Source organism: Symphalangus syndactylus, chromosome 12, assembly GCF_028878055.3.
Source record: "Symphalangus syndactylus isolate Jambi chromosome 12, NHGRI_mSymSyn1-v2.1_pri, whole genome shotgun sequence".
Classification (NCBI taxonomy): domain Eukaryota; kingdom Metazoa; phylum Chordata; class Mammalia; order Primates; family Hylobatidae; genus Symphalangus; species Symphalangus syndactylus.
This window is the reverse complement of record NC_072441.2, coordinates 66,384,818-66,411,431: the sequence shown is the minus strand read 5'-3', so window position 1 is coordinate 66,411,431 and position 26,614 is coordinate 66,384,818. Positions and strand designations below refer to the sequence as shown.

The 26,614-nt window shown below is 38.3% G+C and overlaps 2 protein-coding genes across 20 annotated transcripts in view; both read left to right on the top strand.

Moving 5' to 3' along the window:
• Nucleotides 1-21,635, top strand: part of RSBN1 (round spermatid basic protein 1) — a 51,069-nt gene extending 29,434 nt beyond the window's left edge. Inside the window, exons 3-7 of the mRNA XM_063625769.1 lie at nucleotides 5,732-5,869; nucleotides 6,185-6,327; nucleotides 15,071-15,238; nucleotides 16,258-16,366; nucleotides 17,005-21,635. Coding sequence (XP_063481839.1) covers nucleotides 5,732-5,869; nucleotides 6,185-6,327; nucleotides 15,071-15,238; nucleotides 16,258-16,366; nucleotides 17,005-17,478 — 1,032 coding nt within the window. The 3' untranslated portion in view covers nucleotides 17,479-21,635. The remainder of the gene's footprint in view (nucleotides 1-5,731; nucleotides 5,870-6,184; nucleotides 6,328-15,070; nucleotides 15,239-16,257; nucleotides 16,367-17,004) is intronic.
• Nucleotides 21,636-23,430: 1,795 nt separating this feature from the next.
• PHTF1 (putative homeodomain transcription factor 1) overlaps nucleotides 23,431-26,614 on the top strand; it is a 63,240-nt gene continuing 60,056 nt past the window's right edge. For 3 of the 19 annotated variants that reach the window (XR_010117502.1, XR_010117503.1, XM_063625787.1), the window contains exons 1-2: nucleotides 23,431-24,806; nucleotides 25,749-25,805. Coding sequence is in view for 14 of the 19 variants with exons in the window: in XM_063625787.1 (XP_063481857.1) it covers nucleotides 24,762-24,806; nucleotides 25,749-25,805 (102 nt within the window). In the remaining 5 variants the exon portion in view is untranslated. Of the gene's footprint in view, nucleotides 24,807-25,748; nucleotides 25,806-26,614 lie in introns of those variants that run through there. The other 16 variants (XM_063625781.1, XM_063625786.1, XM_063625779.1 and 13 more) reach the window with 16 other exon arrangements.

Here is a 26,614-nt window from a genome sequence, read left to right as displayed (position 1 = left end):
ACAGAAATTCAACAAATATTTATGACTGCATACCAGGCACTTTGTATTACAGATATATAATATTGAATAATACAGATTGTTCTCTTTCACAAAGTTTTTATTCAAACATATTGCTTGATTTCTTTTGTGAGTGGTTTAAATTGGGGGTTGGCAAACTTTTTCCATTAGGGACCAGATAGTATTTTCTGCCCTGTGGCCTAAAATTTATGTAAATAATTCAAACAACCCAATAACAACAACAACGGAATAATCTGATTTAAAAATGGGCAAAAGACCTAAATAGACATTCTGAAATTTGAAGACATACAACAGGTATATGAAAAAATGTTCAACATAATTCATCATCCGGGAAATGGAAGTCAAAACTACAATTAGATATCACCTCACCCCAGTTCTGGCTGTTAACAAAAAGACAAAAAATAAATGCTGGTGAGGATATGGAAAAAGGAGAACTTTTATACAGTTAATGTCAATCTAAATTAGTACAGCCATTATGGTCAACAGTGTGGAGGTTCCTTAAAAAATTAAAAATAGAACGACCACATGACCAAGCAATTCCACTTCTTGGTATATGTCCAACTCAAGGAAATTTAATCAGTATGTTGAAGATCTGCATTTCCATGTTTATTGCAGCACTATTCATAACAGCGTTTGTTTTTCTTAAAAAATAGTTGTCCTTAGCCGGGCGCGGTGGCTCAAGCCTGTAATCCCAGCACTTTGGGAGGCCGAGGTGGGCGGATCACGAGGTCAGGAGATCGAGACCATCCTGGCTAACACGGTGAAACCCCGTCTCTACTAAAAACACAAAAAATTAGCTGGGCGTGTTGGCGGGTGCCTGTATTCCCAGCTACTCGGGAGGCTGAGGCAGGAGAATGGCATGAACCCAGGAGGTGGAGGTTGCGGTGAGCCAAGATTGCGCCACTGCACTCCAGCCTGGGGGACAGAGAAAGACTCCGTCTCAAAAAAAAAAAAAAAAAAAAAAATAGTTGTCCTTGACCATTTTTTGAAACGTTATTCTTACATCATTTTAATTGCATTACTTCTTACCTCATCCTTTCACAATTTATTTAGCTAACTCTTCCTCCTGTCTGTCAAATATCTGTTTTCCTTTAAGTGCAGTTCTTGGTTCTGTCTCTCTCTATTCTTTCTCTCAAGTCTTAGTCACTTAAAAAATTATATGTTATAGACAATTTCCAAATCTATGCATCTATTCCTTACCTTTTTTGATCTAGTTATAACTCCAAATCTAACTTATCTAAAATCTGTAAATGTTATGTACTTTCGTTCTTTGAGCTTGAAACCTTATTTTGAGTCATTTTATACCATCAAGGAAATATAGGAGTTGTAAAGGTGGACAATAACATGTGAAAACTTGTGGAGGCAGCAGAAATTATTTAGAATTTGCGAAATGTATATTTAGAATGTGGCAAATGTGGAGAATGTGGCAAATCTTGGTCTGTTATTCCCTTGGAATAATAGATCAGGAGGGGCTTTGTCTTCCTTAAAAAGGATTTTCTAGTTTGATGCTATAGGTAATATGGAGCTACTAAAGGATTTAAAATGGGAAGGTTGAATGATAAGATGTTTTTTCCTAGATTATTTGTAGCAGTATGTAGGATGGCTCTTGGGGATAGGAATCCTGAAGCAAGGATACTGGTTAAGAAGTTTTACAATTAGGTGAGAAATAATAATTTCCTGAATTAAGGCAGTGATACTGCAGATTTAGTTAGAAGGATAGATTTTGCTTTAAGTGATGATGAAGAGGGATTTATCAATTCCTGATTTAGGACCTGAGAAAGTGAATATTATTAACTGGCGAAGTACATACAGAAGGAGAAAAAGAAGGTTTGGGAGGGGAAGGGAACCTTACAAAAAAATGAGCTCTGTTCTGTAGGTATTAAATTTGAGGGTGTCTGTGGGCTGCCCAGGACGCATTTGTATGTTAAGATCTGAATCTGACGCACAGTTTTAAGTTAGAGATGTAGATATGGAATGTAGTAGGGTACAGGTGGTAGTTAAATCTGTAGTATAATTGAAACCACCCACAGATAATATGTTGAATGAAAACTGGGCCAACTCTGCAACAACCACGTTTTGGAGAGGAGGAAGCCTGGAAAGGGAAATCAAGAAAGCAGGTGATTGAAAAGCATTCCTTGAATTTGGCTGTGAAGAGGTCATTAGTGATTTGTTTCAGGGGAGTGGTATGGGCAGAAGCCTGATTGCAATGATGTGAGATGTGAATAAAAGGTGAGGTGAGGTAGTAGAGACAGGTAATACAGACTAGTATTACAGAAGTAGGATTCTTATGTGAAAAAAGATATATATATCTTGGTGCTTTTGATGGCAAGTTGCAGGATAGTCAATTTTAAAATGGGCTTAAATGATGAAAGAGATTTATTGGCCTATGGAATGGAAAAGTCCAGAGGTGGGATTGATAGTTTGAATGTTTCAGGCCTGGGGTTTGCAGGCAGAGCTGGTGGAAGGACTGGGATAGAGAATGAGAGTGTGTTTATGAGAGAGGGATAAACCTTGAGGTTTAGACTAGATATGGAAGCAGCTGAAAGAAGGAGGGGACTGATACTGAGAAAAAAACGTAGGTCACAGAAAGCTAGAGGTCTAATTTCATGTAAGTAAAGGAATGAAAACAGGAAGGTTGTGGTTTACTAATAAGGGCTTTCTCTAGCGAGGCTAAGTTAGCTACAGTTATCCAAATAGGCTTCATACATTGCAGCTTTCAAAATCCAGTCTTAGTATTTTGTAGCATAGTTGTTTACTTGATGGCTCTTCTGCCAGGAAATAAAAATTGAACATCGTTAATTCTTTGTCAGTCATGGATACAACATTGGTACTCACACAAAGGTGTGAACTTGAATATCCTCATAAGATGAGAAGCTTTTCTTTGTGTATATATGAAAATAAACATGTTGGTCTTGGCGAAATTATGAGGTCACTGTATTTTGTGGTCATACCCTCTCTTTGTCTTCTGTTGCTCCCGCCTTCCTCTTTTTTAGGTTTACTTTTTATTCTCTTCACAAATAGGAAAAGATGCTTCATATTTATTCATGTCACATGTTGATTATTCTAGGTGTTTACCTTTCTAAGTTGTCTTCAAGTTCAGTGCTGTTGAGTTCAGTGGTATTTGAATTAGGTAAACTTGGAGTGGTATGATATAAGAATATTAATTCAGTCTCACTTTGTGTGTAAAATTTAAAGTAATATGAATTCCTTCAAATTAATAATGCATTGAGTTGTATAATCTCAGGCCAAGTAAATTGAAAACTGCCACATGGCAGTGTACTTCTTTAGGATTGGTCTTGAGTTTTGGCTGCTTTAAATTATGATAGGTCTTAAGAGTCATTTCTGGCTGGGAAAAAGATTTTAAAAAGATTATGATAGGTCTTTAGGACATTTGTCCCATAAAATGCCTGTATAGAGTGAAAGCCTTTCTTAGTAAAGCAATTTCTGAGACTGGGAATAGTTGGGAGAGGTGTTTGGGGGAGACTGATATTTCTTTCTTTTTTTTTTTGAGATGGAGTCTTGCCCTGTCGCCCAGGCTGGAGTGCAAGTGGCACGATCTTGGCTCACTGCAAACTCCGCCTCCCGTGTTCAAGCAGTTCTGTGCCTCAGCCTCCCGAGTAGCTGGGACTACAGGCATGCACCACCACGCCTGGCTAATTTTTGTATTTTTAGTAGAGACGGGATTTCACTATCTTGGCCAGGCTGGTCTTGAACTACTGACCTCATGATACACCTGGTTCGGCCTCCCAAAGTGCTGGGATTACAGGCATGCCCCATCGTGCCTGGCCGAGACTGATATTTCTTATTACCCCTAAAAGCATATGATTCCTAGAAATGTTGCTGAAGGTTAAATCTACTTTAGTTGTTTTAGAGTGCTTAGAAAGGTTAGAATAATGATTTAAAAAGACTTACCTTTCTTCCCCTTCCTTACCTCTGTATCCCATGATGAGCCTTTGTTCCATGCTTCCACCCCTGGCTTTTTATGGCATGATGATCATACGAAACTTATGGAAAGTAATTCATATGAATATATATAAAGTAATTCTGGCCTGGGTGGCTGCTGCTTAAGAATCATCTAAAGTGATCTTGGGGGGAGGATTTGTAAGGGATTCCTTACAAATCCCTACCCCTGCTATTTGAGAACAAGATCTATGGCCTTTTTTTCCTGTGTATATATGTGTGGGTGATGTTAAATTGTCTATGGAAAAAAGTTGATTCTAAAAATGCTGCTAAAGAACAAATGGTGAAGAATTGTGGTAAGATATCCTAGATGGTCATTTATGTAGACTGTTTCCTATTAAGGCAAAATAGGTGGTATTTAAAACATGACAGTAGATTCTTTAAATTTTTTTAATGTTCAATAAAAAGCCATTTTATATAAAGGTACAGCTATATATTAGGCTTTTAAATTTAATCTGCATTTTAACAGAGGTAGAAAATGCTAGGTAACTGATCTGAAGTGGAAATTCTGGTTAAATACAGCATTTCTAGTCTAGTCCATTGCTATGTACAGGATCCACCTCTCTATCCTTGAGAAACTCTAAATTGGAGATTACGTAAGATAAGAACATACATGAAATGACTAGAGGAATAGTATCAGATTGTATGGAATTAATGATAGATTCCATTCAAATGCTAGATAGGATGCTCTGGGCTACATATTTATAGAGGATATGTCCTAAATTCACTGGAGAGTTGATATAGAGAAAATGTATGTTGCTCATAGGTAACATTAGACTTCAGAGAAGGGAGAGATCGTGGAGTGTGACCAGAAAGACTTCTGGAAAAAAAGAGCTTTTGAACTGCTCTTTGAAAGATGGATATTTGGGTTGACAGAAAAGAGGACATTCCAGATTGGGCAGATTCAAGAGAAAAATCACTGGAGGTAGAAATAAGTTTGTCATAAGTTGAGTAGAGAAAAAGATTGGGGCCGGGCTTGGTGGCTCACACCTGTACTCCTAAAACTTTGGGAGGCCAAGGCGGGTGGATCACTTGAGGTCAGGAGTTCAAGACCAGCCTGGCCAATGTGTTGAAACCCCATCTCTACTAAAAAAAATACAAAAATTAGCCAGGCGCGGTGGCACACACCTGTAATTCCAGCTACTTGGGAGGCTGAGGGAGGAGAATTGCTTGAATTGGGAAGTGGAGGTTGCAGTGAGCTGAGATCATGCCATTGCACTCCAGCCTGTGGGACAAAGAGTGAAACTCCATGTCAGAAAAAAAAAAAAAAAAAAAGATTGGCCTGTCTGGGTAACAGTGAGCCTGGTATACTGGTATCTGGGCTAAAGTGAAGACTTTGAAGCTAGGGAGTACAAAATGAACATGGAAGATTAATATGACCATGGTCTTTTTTTCTCCCTGCCCTGATGATTTTACTTTTATATGTTTTTTTCTTAAAGATCACACTCTAAAATATTACAAAGTTAAAAAAATCATTTTTAGAGAAGTTTAAGTATTAAATAGATATTAATGTCTTCAGTATTTCTTTGAGATGTTCAGGTTAACACTCACACAATGAAATTTGCTTGTGGCATATGTATTAGTGTATTTGTCAGTGTGCTTGGGTGCCTCTCTGACTTTATTCAAGGTATTGACCACTCAGTTCTTAGTTTGTAGAAGAAATGGCAACATTGGAAACAATAACCTATTTTAATTCTTTAATTATATTATAGTTGTACCTCAGTACATTTTTCCCTCTTTTGTTTTATCTTAGGTCAACAGGACATACTGCTGTGGCACCTACCGAGCAGGTCCTATGCGGCAGATAAGTCTCGTTGGAGCAGTAGATGAAGAAGTTGGTGATTATTTCCCAGAGTTCCTTGATATGTTAGAAGAATCACCATTTCTGAAAGTGAGTGTTAATTGAGATTATTAAAGTTTTGATCTTTACTTAAGTGGGCACTTTATATGTTGAAGAGTATTTAGCTAATATTGCCTATTGAAATTAAATTTATCCAGTGTTTTGCACAGAAATGTTTAGATATAATAATAGTACAAAGTACTTAAATTCAATTATTCTTTTTAATATAAATTACTATGTAAATAGCATTTATTTCTTTATATACAGTTGTAAAAAAGCCTTCTTAGAACTTTTATTTGGGTGGGAGGATTAACTTATAAATCATTGAAACAAATTTTTAATGTGACTAATCCATCTGATTTCTAGATGACTTTGCCCTGGGGTACACTTTCCAGCCTCCGACTCCAGTGTAGGTCCCAGAGTGATGATGGGCCTATAATGTGGGTAAGGCCAGGAGAACAGATGATCCCTACAGCAGATATGCCAAAGTCACCCTTCAAAAGACGACGGTAAATATTTCTTTTTCTCAAATAAGCAAAACTACTTTTTTTTAGTTGGTTGCTTATAAAAATGAGCACAGTTTGAAAACCATTTGTCTTGGGTTCCCTTAAGTAAATAAATGTTTTAGTTGTCAGTTCCTCGTTTCAGTCCAATCATCACAGTTATCACAGTGAGGCATTTTTCTAAAACACAAATTTAATTTTTACTTATTTTTTAAAAACCTGTGCCCTGACTGCCTGCAGGATAAAAGATCAAACCCCTTAGTGTGGTTTACAAGGAACTTTCATAATCTGGTCAACTGTACCTCTTCTAGAAGTATCTGTGTTTATCTTCTCCGGCCATACTGAATTCACTTTCCAAACCATTGTCTATCGTAACTCTTTGCTTTTGTCTCACTCTGTTGCCCCGAGCTAGAGTGCAGTGGTACAATCATAGTTCACTGTATTCTTGAACTTTTGGGCTCAGAAGAGCCTCCCAAGTAACTGTGGCTATAGGTGTGCACCACCATGCCCATCTGATTAAAAAAATTGTTTTGCGTATTTTATTTTTGTAGAGATGGGGTCTCACCATATTGCCCAGGGTGGCTTTGAACTCCTGGCCTCAAATGATCCTGCCTCAGCCTCCCAAAGTGCTGGGGTTACTGTCCCACAGCAAACTTAATACATTTTCAAAACTTAGCTTGAGCTGGGCACAGTGGCATATGCCTTTAGTCCTAGCTACCTGGTAGGCTGAAGTAGGAGGATCACTTGAGCCCAGGACCCCATGACAAGATCCTGTCTCAAACCAAAACCAAAACCAAACAAAACTTAACTTGGACGTCACCTCCTTTGTGAAATTTTTCTTTCCTTCCTTAGGTAATTAATTGTTCCCTTTTCTGTGCTACAATTTTCTGTTCATTAAAGTTCTGTTTACATGTTTTTATTTTTTACTAACATTTCAGGTGTGCTTTGGGAAGACAGGGACAATTTTATTCATCTTTGTCCTCATGACGTATACTAGGTAACAGTATTTGCTACATGAAACCAATAATGTACTATAGGACCGAGCCTCAGTAATTCATATTGTGCTAACATGTTCTGTGTTTCAGACTCTTAAGACAAATGTAGATTAACTCACTCTCTAGTACTTTGAAAAATCTAATTTAATGAGATTGAAAATGATTTATACCTGCTTAGACTATGAAAATAGCAATTCAAAATAAGTGCCCAGAAGTGAGTTTTAATGGACTAAGGCTCATAGGAGAATGATACTTGAGCTAAATATGGAATAATCTTAGGTACTTGAAATGTATGAAAATACTTTGAAAAAATTATGTATGAATGCAGGGTGATGGCATGGTAAAAACCGAGGAGTCATTTGAAAGTTCTGCACATTGTTAGATTATAGCAGTTTTTGTTGCAGGATGATGACGAATCTTGAAATCTTATTAAATTGTTAAATACTGTAAACATTTTTTGTTCTGTAATCTTTCCTCAAAAAATGACCATCATTTGTTTCCTGATTTTTATAAACTTAAGAAAAAAGTAATAGGAAAGAGTAAAAAGAGGGCGGGCACAGTGGCTCACACCTGTAATCCCAGAACTTTGGGAGGCTGAGGCAGGCAGATTGCTTGAGTCCAGGAGTTTTAAGACCAGCCTGGGCAACATGACAAAACCCTGTCTCCAGTAAAAATACAAAAATTAGCGTGGTGGCACACTCCTGTAATCCTAGTTACTGAGGTGGTTGAGGCATGAGAATTGCTTGAACTCAGGAGGCCGAGGTTGCAGTGAGCTGAGATGGTATCTCTGCACTCCAGCCTGGACGACAGAGTGAGACTCCATCTCAAAAAGAAAAAAAAAAAGAGTAGAAAGAAGGCAGGCTGGGTGTGGTGGCTCATACCTGTAATCCCAGCACTTTGGGAGGCCAAGGCAGGCGGATCAACTGAGGTCAGGAGTTCGAGATCAGCCTGGCCAACATGGTGAAACCCCATCTCTATCAAAAATACAAAAATTAGCTGGGCATGGTGGCAGCCATCTGTAATCCCAGCTACTCGGGAGGCTGAGGCAGGAGAATTGCTTGAACCCGGGAGGCGGAGGTTGCAGTGAGCCGAGATTGTGCCACTCCACTCAAGCCTGAGGGATAAGAGCAAGACTTCATCTCCAAAAAAAAAAAAAAAAAAAAAAGCAGAAAGCCACCATTTAGGCATATTAACCTTTCAAATTATATATACCCATAAATAATCTTTTTACAAAATCCATTCTTTGTGTGATGTTTACTTTAAAACTTGGGAATTTTTACTGTATGATTGTATCAAGATTTATTGAACCAATTCTTGGTTTTGTTTTTGTTTTTTCTTTGAAACAGGGTCTTACTCTGTCACCTAGGCTGGAGTGCAGTGGCATGATCAGGGCTCACTGTAGCCTACCTCCTGGGCTTAAGTGATCCTCCCACTTCAGCCCCACCAAGTATCTGGGACTACAGGTGCCTGCCACCATGCCTGGCTAGTTGTTTTTTGTTGTTGTTGTTGTTGTTGTTGTTTTTGAGACGGACTCCGTCACCCAGGCTGGAGTGCAGTGGCGCGATCTGAGCTCACTGCAAGCTCCTCCTCTCTGTTTCACGCCATTCTCCTGCCTCAGCCTCCCGAGCAGCTGGGACTACAGGCGCCCGCCATGATGCCCGGCTAATTTTTTTTTTGTATTTTTAGTAGGGATGGGGTTTCACCGTGTTAGTCAGGATGGTCTCGATCTCCTGACCTTGTGATCCACCCGCCTCAGCCTCCCAAAGTGCTGGGATTACAGGCGTGAGCCACCGTGCCCGGCCTGTTGTTGTTTTTTTTTTTTAAATTTAATTAAAAAAGAGTTGGCCCTTACCAACTCTTTATTAGTGTCATTTTTTTCCAGGTTTTCAATGTAAACAGTATTTTGAAAACATAATACTGGTGTGCTGGAGCCAGTTTGTACCTGTTCACAAAGACCATCATTAGCATCACTTTCTAATTCCACATTGCCTGATGTCACGTTAGTAACTGGAAATCATTCGTGTTAGGTGTATTTATACCATAGAAATCAGCAAATCAGCTAAAATCAGCCACCTCCCCTGACCCTCAAGTCAGATGTAAAATATATAGAGCATACCACTGATTGTATATGGATGGAAGTTTGGTAGATATGTATGTTTGTGCATATGCGTGTTTGTTTTCTTTTTTTAAATATTTTTTGAGACAGAGTCTCACTCTGTTGCCAGGCTGGGGTGCAGTGGCGCTATCTCAGCTTACTGCAACCTCTGCCTCCCGGGTTCAAATGATTCTCCTGCCTCAGCCTCCTGAGTAGCTAGGACTACAGGCATGCACCACCACGCCCAGCTAATTTTTGTATTTTTAGTAGAGACGGGGTTTCACCATGTTGGCTAGGATGGTCTCGATCTCTTGACCTTGTGATGCCTCTGCCTCAGCCTCCCCAAGTGCTGGGATTACAGGTGTGAGCCACTGCACCCGGCCATGCGTGTTTATATTCTTAGTAAAAATTCCTAAAGTCTCAAAGTATACACATTTCTAATGGGCTTCCAGAAATATACCAATTTATATACCCACTCATATAATACAGTTCCCTTTTTCTCATATTCTCCACTAACATTTTTAACTATATTGATCTGATTGGATAAAAATATCTCATTTTATTTTATTTTAAAAAATTGTTTTAGACAGAGTCTTGCTCTGTCACCCAGGCTGGAGTGTAGTGGTGCGATCTTGGCTCACTGCAACCTCTGCCTCCCGGGTTCAAGTGATTCTCATGCCTCAGCCTCCCAAGTAGCTGGGATTACTGGTGTGCACCACCACGACTGGCTAATTTTTGTATTTTTAGTAAAGAGGGGTTTCGCCATATTGGCCAGGCTTGTCCCAAACACCTGGCCTCGAGGGATCCAGCCACTTCGGCCTGCCAAAGTGCTGGGATTTCAGGCCTGAGCCACCACGCCCAACCCAAAAATGTCTCATTTTAATTTGCTATTTTTTGAGGAGTTTCTTATTTTGTCTTTGGTGATTTCCTTTTAATTTCCTTTATACATATTTCTATTTTGGTGTTTTTCTTTTGTAAAAATCCCATATATATTATGACTATTAAGCTTTTTTTCCCTTCTGTTCCAAGTTTTTCTTTTTTTGTCTTTCAGCTTCAGTGTTTTTTTCTTTACTCACAGAAGTTGTTGTTTATATGATCTATCTTTTCTTTTGAGGTTTCTCCTTTAGCAATAGGCTTAGAAGAGCCTTCTCTTATTCAGTGTTATAAAATACTCACCTACATTTTCTCTTAGTACTTCTGTTATTTCAGTATTTACATATTTAATCCACCTGGAATTGGCTTCAGTATAGAGGAAGAGATTTACATTTTTTTCCAGGTAGTTAGGCAGCTGTACCAATATCATTTATTTAATAATGCATCTGAGGTGCCATCAAATTTTATTTCTGTTGGGATTAAATATTCTTAAGTGAGGCATTCAGAAGCATTTTGAATTAGAATTGAATGAATCAAAGTGTAAATACTAATGTCCATCTTTTTGTGTTAGTGAAAACTTGTTGTGGAAAATGGTGGAATAAATGTGAGAAGCTGTTCAGTTACCAATGACACTGCTACTGAAGCTGATCTTTGGATTTACGAACTCTAGAATTAAAGAAATATGTGTACCGAGTTTTTTAAAAATCAAATAATACAGCAAGACTTAGAATGGAAAATCCTGCCCACTTTTCCTTCCCAGAGGCAAATATATTTTTAAGAGAGGCAAAACCCATTTGTTTATAATACTTTTTTAAAAAGGCTTTGGCAGGGTTTTTTTTTAATTAAAAAAATTTCTTAATCTTTTGTATATAATAGTTGTATATATGTATGATATACATGTCATGTTTTTATACAGGTTTTGATTTTTTGGTATGATAGCAGGTATTCCTTCCTCTTACCTGTTCTCTGAATAGTTAGATGACCCCTACTTTATCCTCTTCCTCCTCATTTCTTCTTTCAGTCAGCTGTCCCTACACATTGCTGGGGTTAATTCATATTCTGTTTTAGAATTATCATTAGGTCTTACATGCCTTGTCAATAAGTGGATTCTAAAATTTTATGGCTAGCTATGTTTACTGCAGACCCAGCTAGTAAGTTATTAATTCATATTCTAAGGTTTCAATGTTACGTCATCACTCAAAGGAAGAATATGCAAAAGCATCTTTCTTTTCTATATTTCACCTACGTACTTAAAACCATGTCACATTTTTTGAAAGTTTTATATTTGATATCATAACTTCTTTAAAAAAAAAGTCTTCTGTTTTTCCTGCAGTTTCTGATTGCCCTGTTTTTTGAGGTAGGAACATAAAAAAGTGTTCTGTTTTTCCTGCAGTTTCTGATTACCCTCTTTTTTTTTTTTTTTTTTGAGGTAGGAACATAAACTTTTCTTGACCATCCTAAATGTCTTCTGTTCTCTTTATTGCTCCCCATCTTTTTATTTATTGCTTCCATTCTCCTTACTGCTTATAGGGTTAGAGTTAAGGTACATTACTTTCTTCCAGAACCATGCTGACTTTCTCATCTGTTTGACTATGGCTTTCTTTTATAACCCTTTTTTTTTTTTTCTTTTAAGAGGGCATGGCTGTTGGTAGTTACCTAGCTTTCTATTCTTTTATCATATCCTCATGCCTTTTAGAATTTTTTTCATACTGTTTGCTGTAACATATCAGTTTTTTTATGTGGATATCTTTTGGAACTCTGTGTTCTGCCTATAGAAGGCTTATTTCAGTTATCCACCTAGGACTTCCTATTTAATGCTTTTCTGCATTAACCTATGGTTGTTGTTTTCCTAGATTTATTTCCTTCTCTTGCTTAAACACATTCTCAAGGAATAGTCTAAGAAAAAGGAGGTATTCTGAGTTATTATATATCTGAAAATTTCTTTTTCTGTTAATAAACATGATTTATAATTTAGCTGAAGTCCAGAAGTTGTGTTGTCTCTTAGTATTTTTAGCAGTGCTCTATTGTCTTCTGGCATCTAATATTATTTATGAGAAGTCCCAATGCTAGTGTAATTTTATTCTTTTGTAGATAGTCTATTTTTTTCTTGTCTGCAAGCTTATAGCATCCTCTATCATCAGCAGTCTGAAATTTCACAATGATATGTCTTGAGTCTTTCATTCTTATTTTTTTAATTATACTATTTGTTGTTTAGTAGTCACCTTAAATTGAAAGATTCATGTCTCCTTTCCTTTCTGATAATTTTTCTTACTTAATTGGTTTGGTAATTTCTTCTTCATTTTCTCATTTCTTTCTGAAACTACTATTGGTTGAGTAATAGATCTCCTGGTTTGATTGTCCTCATATTTCCTATTATCTTTTTGCTTTTGATTCTGAGACATTTACCAGACTTTTGTCTTCTAACCTTTCTTTGGTGTTTTAAAATTTTAGCATTGTTCATTTTGGTTTTTCTCTATCAGGCTGCTATCTTCAGATAGCTGGTGATTTTCGGTTGACCCATTCATATTTTAAAATAAAGCATTGGGTTTATTGCGAGTTCTATTTATATTTTGGTGAGTCTTGTCAACAGGTAGACAATTGTCAGTTGTCAACTTAGAGTGAACAGGCATAGAAATGGACACTAAATGACGTGCCCAAATTTCAGAGGATTATGTTCTATTTTTGTGGCAATTTCTATGTGTTTAGAGAATGTGCAGTTTTTCTGGCTGAAAGTTTATCAGGATGTTTTTGGCTATAAGCAACAAAAATTTTGATTCAAACTTGTCTATAAAATAAAATGTGTGTCTTGTATATTGAGAAGTCCAGAGAGGTTGGTTCTAGGCACCATATGGTCAGTGTGTCAATGCTGTTATCAAGGGACCAGATTCTTTCCTTTTCTCTGTTCTAACATTCTCTTGGGTTAGGCTTTGTACTTACACTAGCTCCCTTTATAGTTGCTAGATGGCTGAGGCAGTTCTAGACATCACATCTTGATCTGGCTATATCTAATAGAAGAAGATAGTATCTTTTCTTGTACTTCTTTCTTAGGAGCTAGGAAACTTCCCAGAAGTCTCTTCAGCATATTTCCTTTCATACTATTAGACAGAATCAGTTCATGTCTATTCCTAAATCAGTCACTGTCAGGGGAAATGAGCTTACCATAATTTACCAGGACTCATCAGAAATTAACTCTGGAGCTTGTGAATGAGGTCACATACAGGGCAGGATGAGATGCCTAATGAAAATTAGGGTTCTGGCAGGGAATTAAAAGGGGAGGAATGGATGCTGGGTGGGTAGCCATAGTCTACTCCAGGTGGGGCTAAATGACTGTCTACATTTCTACCTGCAGGGATGACTTGTTTATTTGCAGAATTTCACTTTAATTCCCCTTTTCTCGGCCTCACTTCATTTCTGTTCATCATTATTATGCCTGGCTTCTTTTTGGACTCAGGCTTTTCCAAGGTCTGTTGGGCAGGTCTGCTGCCTTTTTGGCTGCTGATCCCTTCTTGTGTATTCTATGCCTATGGCTTTCTCTGCTCAGTTTTATTAGTCTCAGGTACTATGATCATTTTCCATCTTGCAAAAGTTTGTTGATATTGCTCATTCATTAATTCATTTCCTTTGTTGCTTCTTATTCACTATCATCTTTAGATTATTATATTTAGAAATTCTTGAGCACATAAAAAAGCAGAAAACAATATAATAAACTGCTGTGTGTTTAATATACAATCAACAGCTGTCAACTCATGGCTAATTCTGTTTCATCTGTACTCTAATCCATTCTCCCATCTAATCCCCACTTCCCCTATTATTGGCTTGAAGACTTTTACTTTCATTTTAATGTAGAAGGAGATAACATGTATGCCTGGTTTGCAATCTTGAATCAGAACTCTAGTTTAACTATAAATAGGGTCATTGCCTGATGCACATGGCAAGTCAGTATACCAAAACAGCAGATTGCAACAGAGAAAGTTTAATTGTAGGGCCACTAAAGGAGGAGATGGGAGGAAATCTCAAATCTGTCTCCCTGAGGAGTTTGGGGGTTAGGGTTTTTAAAGGTTTTGGAATGGGCTGATGTGTGGAGATGTTCATTGGTCCGAGAGTACAAAGTGAAGTCATGGACAAAGAGATGAATAAACTATTCTCATGCTGATTAGGTTTTTCTGTGGGGGTCTTTAAATTGGTTGGAATTCTTTTTTTAAAAAAGTATATATATATATTTTTTTTGTTTGTTTGTTTGTTTTGTTTTGTTTTGTTTCCACAAAAGGGTTTTCCCACTTCAAGAAATTCTATCTGTAGGAACAATGGGAATGCAAATGATCAGTATCTAGTGTTACCTGACTTTTAGTTATAAGAAAGTGGGTCTAAGTGCAGCCTGATTAATGCTTAATTATAGCTGTATTTCCATCCAGAATTTTTGTTAACTGTGTGAGGGCAGCCTCACTAGTAGCATATTTCGAGAGTTGGAAATAAGATGAATGAGGGTAAAGAAGCCTTAAACTTTGACTTTTATTTTCTGTTGCTAGAACAGAAGCACTACATTTGAGCCTAATCTAAGATATATTTTCAGCTTTATTATGGCACACAGGGAGAGGAAGGTAATTACATTAAGCATTATAATATAGTGTGTTAAATGCTAATGATCATAATCATTGAACCCTTCTCAGTCCTCATCTTATTTAAATCTGGTATTTTAGCAGGCTTTTTTGCCTTACTGCTATTAATTAATTTTTTTGGTCTCTTTCTTCCTTGCTTACCCTTTGTTTAACAACCAAATCAACTCTAGATCAATGAATGAAATAAAAAATCTCCAGTACCTACCTCGGACCAGTGAACCCCGCGAAGTCCTCTTTGAAGATAGGACTAGAGCTCATGCTGATCATGTAGGTCAGGGGTTTGACTGGCAGAGTACGGCTGCTGTTGGAGTTTTAAAAGCTGTACAATTTGGTGAATGGTGAGTTAATCGAACTCAACTGCAAGGTTGGTTAATACTGTGTAAGACAATGTGGACTCTATTTAAAAGGTTTAGGACCAGTTTTTTAAATTGTGGTAAAATACACATAAAGTTTGCCATCTTAACCATTTTTAAATATACATTTGGTAGAGTTAAGCATATTTACATTGTTACGAAACAGAGCTCCAGAACCTTTTCATCTTGCAAGGCTGTAACTCTATACTCACTGAACAACAATTCCTCTTTTACTCTCACCCCCAGGCTCTGGTAACCATCATTCTACTTTCTGTTTCTATGAATTTGACTACTTTACATATTTCATATAGATGGAATCATATAGTGTTTATCTTTTTGTGACTGGCTTATTTCTCTTAGCATGTCCTCAAGGTTTATCCGTGTTGTAGCAAGGGTCAGAATCTCCTTCCTTTTTTAGGCTGAATAATAATTCATTGTATGTATATACCACATGTTGTTAATCAGTTTATCCATCAGTGGACACTTGGGTTGCTTCCACCTTTTGGCTTTTGTGAATAATGCTGGTGTGAACATGCGTGTATAAATATCTCTTCATGTCCCTGCGTTCAGTTATTTTGGCTATACACCCAGGAGTGAAGTTGCTGGATTATATGGTAGTTCTATTTGTAATGTTTTGAGAAACTGCCAGACTGTTGTCCATAGTGGCTAAACCATTTTATATTCTGTTGGGGCCCAGTTTTAACAAAGCTCAGGACATGGAGATACAAAGTGGTGAGAGGACTGCAAATGCAACTAGTTTAGAATGAAACTATTCTTTTTAGCCATTTTTGTTTTTAATTTTACAACAGCAAATCTGATTTTTATGGCTTTTTAAGTTTTAGTTTTTTTACAAATTTAAAAAAAAAATTGTATACCTAGTCCTTAGAAACTATGCATCTAGTTCTCTGCTAGTAGAAGCATTTACAAGAACAAAAAAACTGAAATTTGTCATCATTTTTCATTGTGAGATGTTTGTCTCTAAGACTTAATTTTGTTAATCTTAGGAGTGACCAACCTCGCATAACCAAAGATGTGATTTGTTTTCATGCTGAGGATTTTACTGATGTTGTACAAAGACTTCAGTTAGATCTTCATGAACCTCCAGTTTCCCAGGTAATAACTTTTTATTACCATTTGCGACATTGGAGGTAAATATCTATACTCATTTTATTTTGAATTTTATCTTCCAGTCTGATATGTGGGATAGTGAGTTTAATTTTATTACTATTAAAGACTGGGGTGGAGGTGGTGCTGAAAATCATTTAAACAGAGCTTTCCAAGCAGAATGCTTGAAATCCTTTCAATCTTTGGGATACCAGGTGGGCCTGGGATGGTTAGAGGTCCCAGGTAGCTCAGTTATGGCCATGAGCTGTCTCACTTGTTAACCCCATTGCACTGTGTCCCCTCAACTGCAAAAGGCTGAAAGACACACTAAAAGAAAAGAAAACATGTTGCCTTTATGTATGGTAAAGAATATTGATACTTAGCTGTACTTTGAAATATTTAAGTGATTCTCTAGGCCATTCTGATTTTAACCTGTACTTTGTTACTAAAGAGGTAGTAAAATAGGAGGAAAATAATTTCCCAAATATTACAAGAATTTTTAGAAAGTTACCTATCATTTAGTGTTGCTTAATTTTGATTGTTGTTATAACACATTTTGTTTCTACTGTTTTCCTTTGCTAATTATATTTCATTTGACTAAATTATTACATATTTTAAAGTCTCACATAACTTTTTTCTTTCTTCAGTGCGTACAGTGGGTAGATGAAGCTAAACTAAACCAAATGAGGCGGGAAGGCATTCGTTATGCTAGAATTCAGCTTTGCGACAATGATATCTACTTCATCCCTAGAAATGTCATTCATCAGTTCAAAACAGTTTCGGCAGTGTGCAGCTTAGCCTGGCATATAAGGCTTAAACAGTACCACCCTATTGTGGAAGCCACTCAAAACACAGAAAGCAATTCTAACATGGACTGTGGTTTAACTGGAAAGCGAGAATTAGAAGTTGACTCCCAATGTGTGAGGATAAAAACTGAATCTGAAGAAACATGCACAGAGATTCAGCTGTTGACAACTGCTTCATCATCCTTCCCACCTGCATCAGAACTTAATCTACAGCAAGATCAGAAGACTCAGCCTATTCCAGTTTTAAAAGTGGAAAGTAGACTGGACTCTGACCAGCAACACAATCTGCAAGAACATTCAACCACTTCTGTGTGATATGTACATATTCAAACACATTTTTTAACTTTTTTAAATTTTGATGTGAAGTTATAGTTTTATAACTGGCTTAAGTTAAGTTTTATTGGAGAAATCTTGCCTATAATTCTATAAAGAGAAATGACATTCCACAAATGTCAAGCATATCTTTTTTACACAGATTATGCAAAGTTAAGAGTTGTATCTTATCCCGTTAGTACAGTATGTAATAGTGGGTCTGCTGCTACTTTCTGTTTTAAGGTGTGAGGTAACAATTCAATCTCTTCTTCAAATCAAAATGAGAATTCTCTGGAATAACAGATTCTTATTTGGTAAATTATTCACTTCCCTTGATTTTATCTTGCCTTGTCTCTTGCCATATTTGCTGTTTTTATGGATAAATAAGATTTATGGTTTAGTACTTGTGTCTTTATGGCACAGGTTCAATTTCTACAGTAAAATGGCATAGGTTGCAGGAAAGAATTTCTGCATCTGGTACATGGGCAAGTAAGTTACTTAGTTCTAACCACAAATAACAAGTAGTTTCCAAGGAAATTTCAGCGGCTCTCTGGTTTCTTAACAAAAGAGAAAGCACAGCACTTTCTGATCCAAACTGTCTTTTTTTTTGTATCTGTTATTTAAAGCCCAGTGGATATTTCAATTAAAAAAAAAAATCTAAAGATGAATAGTCCTTGGTCATTCATTATCTATGGCTCATTAATCTCTTCTAGAATATATGCTAACTATGGAAGATATTTTGGGTAAAAGAGATAATGTTGACATGATACTCTATTGTTCTGCTTCCTGGCATCCTCACATTTTGTGGGGATAATTTTGCTTCCTAAACTGATCACAACTATTAAACTTAGAGAATAATAATAGTCTTTCTAATGAGGCTGCCATATTTTGAGCATCAATCTTATGATAAGCTGATAAACTATTCTTGTCACTTGGCATCAACCTCTTCATGATAAATATCTACTACTGAGACACTTCAATTCACAGTTTTAACTGGTGAATACCTGGGTTTATTTACTATTACTCTGTGTTGCTATTTTCTAAGAAAGAATACAGCACTAGACTTCATCCTAGAGTTTCAGGTAGGCTAATGCTTAGTGCCTGAGTATTTAAATTTTCTTTTCAAACAGGCACAGTTCACATTGCTAGTATGGTCCTTTCTGTTATTTTAGAATGTTAACATGATTCACATTATACTTTCTCTTAGTTAATAATACAGTAGGCCTTTTGTTTATTAATGGAAGAGTACTCCCCACACCTAAGACCAGATTCTTGTATCTCCCTGGTTATAGTGCAATTTGGAGATTTTTTTTTTTTTTCCCTGGATGGTAAGATTTGAAATATTTACATTAACATAGGCAAAAAAAAAAAAAAAATACAAGATGCTGCTTTATTATGTCTGTCACCATGAAAACTTAGCTGCATCTTTTGAAATATCAAATATGAATTTTCTCTAAAATATTCTGAAATAGGTTAAATCTTATATAAATATTACTTTGTGCAATATTGTTGTGTAGTTAAATGCATATTAGCAAAGTATAGAGGTCACTGTGTAAACCGATAGAAAAGTAACCATCAGCAAATACTGCAGTGATTAGTTAGAATCTGTATTATTCCTTATATATATGTATATGTATGTATTCTCTGTTACAAAGGATGAAGACAAATAGGGATACATTTCAATGTAAACCATTTATGAATTGGAAGTGATGTTGGCTTTAGTTATCTTTGTAAATAAGGTAATTAGAATGGTATGAAAGGTAATGTGATTATTGCAGGGGTGTTTTTAAATCTTGGGTATAAATTCTAGGGTAAATTCCAGTTTATCCAGACTAGTTTTTAACAGGACCTGCCTTTGAGGGTGTTTTTTGTTATTTTGTTGGGGAGGGGTTTAATCACAAAGTGTGTGTGGGGTTTGGGTTATTTCTTGTTTTTATTTTTCTGTCCAGAAGAGCTTTACCAGGCTGTGCAAAGTAAAATTCTTCTCAGGCAACATTTGCTTTTAAAAATAATCATGAAGAGAAGGCTGTTAAAGCAAAATTTTTTTTTTTAATTTTTTCTTGTCTTCCAAGATCCGATTTCCCCATCTCCCACTTGCCATCCAGCAGATGCCATCTGTCATCCAAGCTGGTCATTGCTAATAAACAAGGAGACTGTCTCCTGACAGCCAGCACTGTGTATTATCACTCAGGAACCAGCGGATCTGCAAAGACCTACAATCAAAAGCAAATCCCCATTTTCCTTTTATAAAACATTCTACCCTCACCTCCAATATAAACACATTAAAAGAGTACAATAAAAATGTTTAAAATCATGTACTAATAAATTCATTGTATGTTAGAATTGCAATAGAATGAAGAGAAACATTTAGCTAGTAACGTATCTGAAAACCGAATGTCCTATGTGAGTATTAGATTTTAATAGCATGCTTTAAAGACTGATGAGTATAAAAGCAGAAGTTTTGCATTTTTTACTGCTTTCAAAGCTGTATCCTAGTTTAGTGATACAAATGATTGCAATTTTTCTAAATCATTAAATTATTTGGTTTGGTGGAGTGAGGCATGGAGCAGTCTGGCGTCTTCTGATTTGTTAAAGTAGTGATGGCGGTGAAGTTGTAACTGAAATTTAAGCTTATCTTCCTTTTTGGTATATTATTCGTTGTGCCATCTCTTGAGATTACTTGCACAATGTGGCTATAAGTTTTAATATTTTGTGGAGCAGAGGGATGGTTTTTAAATGTGCTTATGGAAAGGGCCCAATAAATGAATATTCCTAACTTAGTAAAGTAGAATAATTTCATGGTATTCATTAAAAAGGATAAAAGTCTTCCTCTTGCCCCAGAAGTAATTCTCTATACCAAGATATGCTAGGAGTAGGATGATGATTCAAAGCGGTAACCCAAATTCATAAAGCAATAATAATAAAAACCTACATAGTATGTTCTCTCCTCCAAAGTTTTAACTCTAAAAATTGATTCCTACGTTTAATTGTACCTTTAATTTGCTTATTCAGTACTTAGAATTTGTTTAACTGGTACTTTTATTATTTTTTAGTGAAAGACTTTTGAAAAGTGCCCTTTCCCCTTAAGAGACAGTTGGAATACCAGTTGACTAATATTACAAGCTTTTGTAGGGGGAAAAAGGAGCTTATTAAAGTTCTTTACTAAACTTTGGGAAAAGATGTCTTGCATCAGTCTTACTAGGCATAAAAGTCACACTTAATGACTGGAAAAAACTTGCTTATTGCCTTTCCCTATATAAATATTAATTGTCTAGAATGAAAGCTAATATAGGAAAAAGACTCCCAAATCCATGAAAACCCTTAGTGAATATATTCTTAATCATTAATATTAGCCCATTATATTTTCATCTGTATTTGCCATAAAAAATTTATTTGCATTTATGCCTTCAGGATAATTTTGTATCTTTCTAATCTGTTTTATCATTGCTACAGGTTTTTAAAAAAACCTTTCACTAGCTAGCACATGCCAGAGGTTCACATCTGTGCTGTTTTGTTTTTCAAACAGGTTGTAGCTGTATTTATTGGCCATGCAAGTAGAGGAAATGCACAGTACAAATGTTTTTCTTTAACACGTAAGGGACCTATCCTTGTCTTGAAAGTTTGTTGCTTTAAAAGCAAGTATCTCTCCATAAATATTATGGCCTTCCATTTTCTTCATACATTTTTTAGGATCCACTTGTGCATGTAGTTGAGACCACTGTCTCTTAAAATATAGCACTTTTCAATTCTCTCTAAAGAAATACTTATGTACTACTATCACATGTTGTAAATTTTCATGTAATAGTGTTTTCTGTGACTAAACTCCATTTTGATTGGCAGCTAAGACTTTTTTTCCTGTGGCTTTTATTTATCTAAGAGGTCTTTGCATATAGATGAAATGTATATTTGCCTGGCGGACTATTTGCGTTGTGTGGCCTTAGTTTGTTTATTGACATTAACGAGTGTTTTAAAAAGGTTTTTAATGAATAGTCTTAAATCTAAATTTGTGTGAATAATCCTTTTAACACAGTGCTTTTTTGTAGCTGTCTAAGTGTGTTAAATTGTTAAGCTATTTCTTTGTAAAATAGGACAATGGAATGCATAGTTTTTTTTTTCCTGTAAAGTATTTTTTTAATAAAAAAAGTATGATTTGTCCTTTACTGGTGTTTCATTACAAAATGCATAGCATGTGTGAGTTCTAAATACCTGGAACCTGTTTTTAGAGGATGAATCCCTCACCTACTGTATCCCCTACTACTTCAAAAACAATTTTTGGAAAATCTTATGACTTTTCTTTCCTAAAGATGTCTGGGAAAATTCCATCCATATTGAAATGCAATTAGTTTGGGGGAAGAAGAAAAAATACACTTGACATTTGTTGTAGTTATGCCTCTTAATTGCTTAAATTGGTGTGTATCTACTTAAAAGAGGACAGTCTTAAATTTTTATTCTGGTGATGTGGATTTTCTTGAAAGTGCATTGAGTATTAATGAAGATGGTGTATAGACTTTTATGTCATTGATGTATTAATGCGACACAACAAAATGGATTTCTTTCCTCATCGGTTTTTGTGTGAACTTATCTTTAATTGAGGTACCTGTCCTAAGCACTGATAGCCTTTGGTTCTGTCTAGGAAAGGAAAAGAAAGGGACTTCACATTTTTTGAGTAACTGCCATGGGCCAGGCAGTTTATATGAGGGTTTCTCATTTAATCCTCACACCCTTAAGAAGGTAACTATCTCCATAATACAGGTGAGAAAACAGGCTTGTTAGTTGAATAAATTGCTTAAGATCACAGATTATTCGTTGGGAGCAAGGATTCAGACCTTGTTGACTGGTAGCCTTAGGAAGCACTGAATAGTTTCCAACAGGGCACCTGAAAAATGGTTTGCTACTTACCACTATTCTCTAATACTGCTTACCTGATTCAATTCCTCCACACACTCCCCAAAAATCTTGTGTGCCAAACAATGAAGTAAAGTACTTTTGCTATTAATGTAATTGAGGTTAAATACGTGTGCAAAATTCGACGTTTTTCACTTGTCATTTATCTATTTTTTCAAGTTGGCCATTTGTCTTGAAGCCCAACAGAATTGTAATGTTTAGCACTAAGGAAAGGAAAAGCTGTCAAGGAGCAAAAGCAGAAGGAAACCACTGCCAATGTGTGCAATATAAAAATAAGGGTAAAATAATTTTTACTTTATTTGAGACAGGTCTCTGTTGCCTAGGCTGAAGTGCAGTGGTGCAATCATAGCTCACTACAGCCTCGAACTTGTGGATTCAGACGATCCTCCCTCAGTCTTCGAAGTAGCTGGGACTACAGGTGCGCGCCACCACTCCTGGCTATTTTTTTTTTTTTTTTTAAAGAGACGGGGTCTGGCCATGTTGCTAAGGCTGGTCCCAAACTCCTGTGCTCAAGCTACGTTTCCGCCTCGGCCTCCCAAAGCGCCCAGATTGCAGGCGTGAGCCACTGCGCCCAGGCTGGGTGAAATAATTTGTAAAACTTAGTCCTGTGGGAGTTATTTTAGCTTAGTCGATTTTCCTCATCCGTGAAATGGGATAACTTCCACCTGGCGCCCACTTAATAGATGATAAGAAATTCCTGCAAAACCTTGAGTACCGCGCCTCTTAGGCTTTAAGTGGAAACTATCATCTGTCATTAGCTTTCTCTGACCCAGATGCTACACGCTGTGGGCCAGCAAGAACACGGCTTCAAATAAGGTGGGGAGAATGGCTGTAAGGGGACAGTGTTACATTAATGCCCCCCCCCCAAAAAAAAAGCAGCCTAAAAATCCTTTTAACGTATCCTTAAATATTCACTTTAGGGTTCAACCTTTCCTTTCTCCTGACCTCTATCAGCCCTAATTAACCTGTTCCTGCCGCCATCTAACTTTACCCTAATTTGGAAAAAGCTGTGACTGCCCAATACTTGTTCCTCTTTTCCCCCTACACCTTTGAGCACTAGAAAGCTCCAGACCCAGAGCTGCTGAGGGGCGGGAGAGGAAGGGAGTCACTAAGCCGCAGCCTGGCCCTTCCTCCCAGGGCAGCATAAATTCACGCAAACATTCGTTCGTTCGCTCAACAAACATTGGGAACCTAAGTGCCAGGCTTGTGCCAGGCCCCAGTCTCTGACCTCATGGAGCCCGCAGCCCACTGGGGAACAGATTAAGCCATGAAACACGAAGATGAGTGCCACAAAGACGTGAGGCGGGAGCTACTAGAGTATCAGGACCGACCTCCTTTAGACAGCTAGATGGGAGAGTCGTTTGTGAAGAAGTGACTTTTAAGCCGAGGCCTGAAGGGTGATCTGAGGGAGCTGCTCTTGGCCATCGATCGACGCGCGACTCCCCCAGGCCCTCGGACCCGGAGCCTGGACAGAGGCTGGGCGGGAAGGCCTGGGCCAGGGGCGGAGCCACCTCGGCGGCGAAAGCCGGAAAGCGGAAGCCGAAGGCTGCTGCCCGGTGGTCGGCTGAGCGGCTCTAGCCCAGATCGCAGACGGCTGAGTCACTGCAGCCCGGCGCGGCCCGGAGGAGACGAGCGCCGCCACCGCCGCCGCCTCTCGGGCTCCCGGGCTGTCGGGGTCCGGGGCCTTTGCACCTGTCTTTTCCAGCTGGGCACAAAGCCTTTTGCTGTCGCCGTGGCGACTGGAGGCCTAGCGAAGACCTCCTTCACTTTTAATCCCCCGCATTTTCTAGTTCATTCTCTGCTTATTTTCTGGTCAGTCCGTGACCCTGTAGGCGGGCTCGGACCGGCGATCGATTTTCCGCCCTCAGGGCGCTGGGCGGCCGGCTGCCTCCGAGGCTGGGGCGGCCTCTGCGGTCTCCATGGTAACGGCCTCGCCGGCGTCTCCGCCTAGAGGGGAAGATGCGGCCTGCCTGGCCCGCCGCCTCGCCCCCGGCCTCACGGTGGGACCCCGGGCACTGAGGACGAAGGTCCCGGGTGCCGGCCCGCGGGGCAACGGGCACTAGGTGAGAGCCGGACGCCGGCGAGCGAAGGAGGCGGGTGCCGGGCGACTCCAGCGGCCGCCCCTGCCCCTCCCCCGCACCCACGAACACGCTCGCCCGAAATACTGCAGAGGCTTCTCCGGTCGCCGCTGCGCCAGTTTTTTTTGTTTGTTTGTTGTGTTTTCCCTGGCAAACAGCTGGAGAAAGAGCAGCTCATGGAGAGGCTGAGAGAAGCGGTTTTCGCGTCCTACCCAAACTGGGAGAGTAACCTTCAGCAGCTGGACTCACCGATTGGTTTTCCTTCATTTTCAGTGAAATCCCATTCTCTGACTGGAGACACAGATGGCCTCAAATGAGAGAGATGCTATATCGTGGTACCAAAAGAAGGTAATACCAATATATATATATTTTTATTTATAAAGCGTTCTTCCTGCAAAAAGCTCCCACAAATAATATTACTTTCCCCCGAGTTTGGTAGTGCCAGGTGTTCATGTATACTTCAACATAAATGAAAAAAAAAAAAAGATGTACAAGGTCATTATGTCTTTTAAACCGGTTTCAGGTCCCAGAATAAGGTTTACAAGCCTCCTCCCTTCAGGCTGCATACACAATGCCACCGCAATGCTTTGAAAGTTTGCTTCTGATCAAACTGCTTAAAAACAAAAAAGACATGAAACCTGTATCTGCACAGCTCAGATTGATACTATCAACAATCTTATTGAGCTGTTCGTTATCTTTTATTCCTCTCTAGTTTTTCTATTGCTCTTTTCCTTAAGAAGTGGATTTTTTTTTTTTTTTTTTTTGAGACAGATTTTCACTCTTGCTGCCCAGGCTGGAGGGCAATGGCGCGACCTCGGCTCACTGCAAGCTCCGCCTCCCGGGCTCAGCCTCTGGAGTAGCTGGGATCACAGGCGCCCACCACCACGCCCGGCTAATTTTTTGTATTTTTAGTAGAGACGGGGTTTCACCATGTTGGTCAGGCTGGTCTCGAACTCCTGACCTCAGGTGATCCACCCACATCCACCTCCCAAAGTACTAGGATTACAGGCGTGAGCCACCATGCCCGCCCAAGAAGTGGAAATATCTTTTAAGGTAATATTTAATTTGAAATATTTTGGGCATTGCTTTTGGACTTACTTTTAGGTCCAGCTATTTTAGATTTTTGAAGGAAACAGTCCTTCGAAGTATTAATTTATTCTAACTCTTCAGAAGCACATTTTCCACATAGCATATTGATACTTAATAGGCTCATGACTTTTGTGAGGCTTGACTTAATAATGTAAGGATTTCCTTTGCATCGTTTAACTAATAGACTACTTCCTCTTTCAGATTGGAGCCTACGATCAGCAGATATGGGAAAAGTCAATAGAACAGACTCAGATTAAGGTAAATTGGTTTCTTTGATTCCGCCTATGTTTCACTGCATTAATATGAAGAGTGGAATTGTACTTACCTGGTAAACTCTGCATTTAACTACCACTATGGCATTCTTTAATCTTTGAAGGTTATGAGAAAAGCAGTGCAAGCATAATGAGAAGTGACACTTGATTTTTGGCCTCTATCAGGAAAACAGAAAGGAGTGAGTTGGTCTATAATGAATTAGACAGCAAATGTCCCATATAAATAGGGCTGGGGTTACTTAGCTCTGGCTAGTTTTTACTACATGGCAGTGCAAGTCCAAGTATTGCCAGAGTTTCAGATTTTTCAAGAGAAGCTGGAAATACACATTTTTATATGAAATATATTGTGCATTTTATGTGGGATTTTTAAGAGACTCTTCCTTCTCTTCCTCCTCCTCCTCTGCAAGCCAAATAAAATCCATTTGTGGCCTGAATCCAGCCTGTGGTCCCCCATTTTATTCAATCACTGGCTTAGAGTATGGGTTTTTGCTTGTTTGTTTGTTTTGTTTTGTTTTTGAGACAGAGTCTCACTCTGTCGCCCAGGCTGGAGTGCAGTGGCGTGATCTCGGCCCACTGCAAGCTCCGCCTCCCGGGTTCACGCCATTTTCCTGCCTCAATCTCCAGAGTAGCTGGGACTACAGGCGCCCACCGCCACACCTGGCTAATTTTTTGTATTTTTAGTAGAGACGGGGTTTCACCATGTTAGCCAGGATGGTCTCGATCTCCTGACCTTGAGATCTGCCCACCTCCGACTCCCAAAGTGCTGGGATTACAGGCGTGAGCCACCGCGCCTGG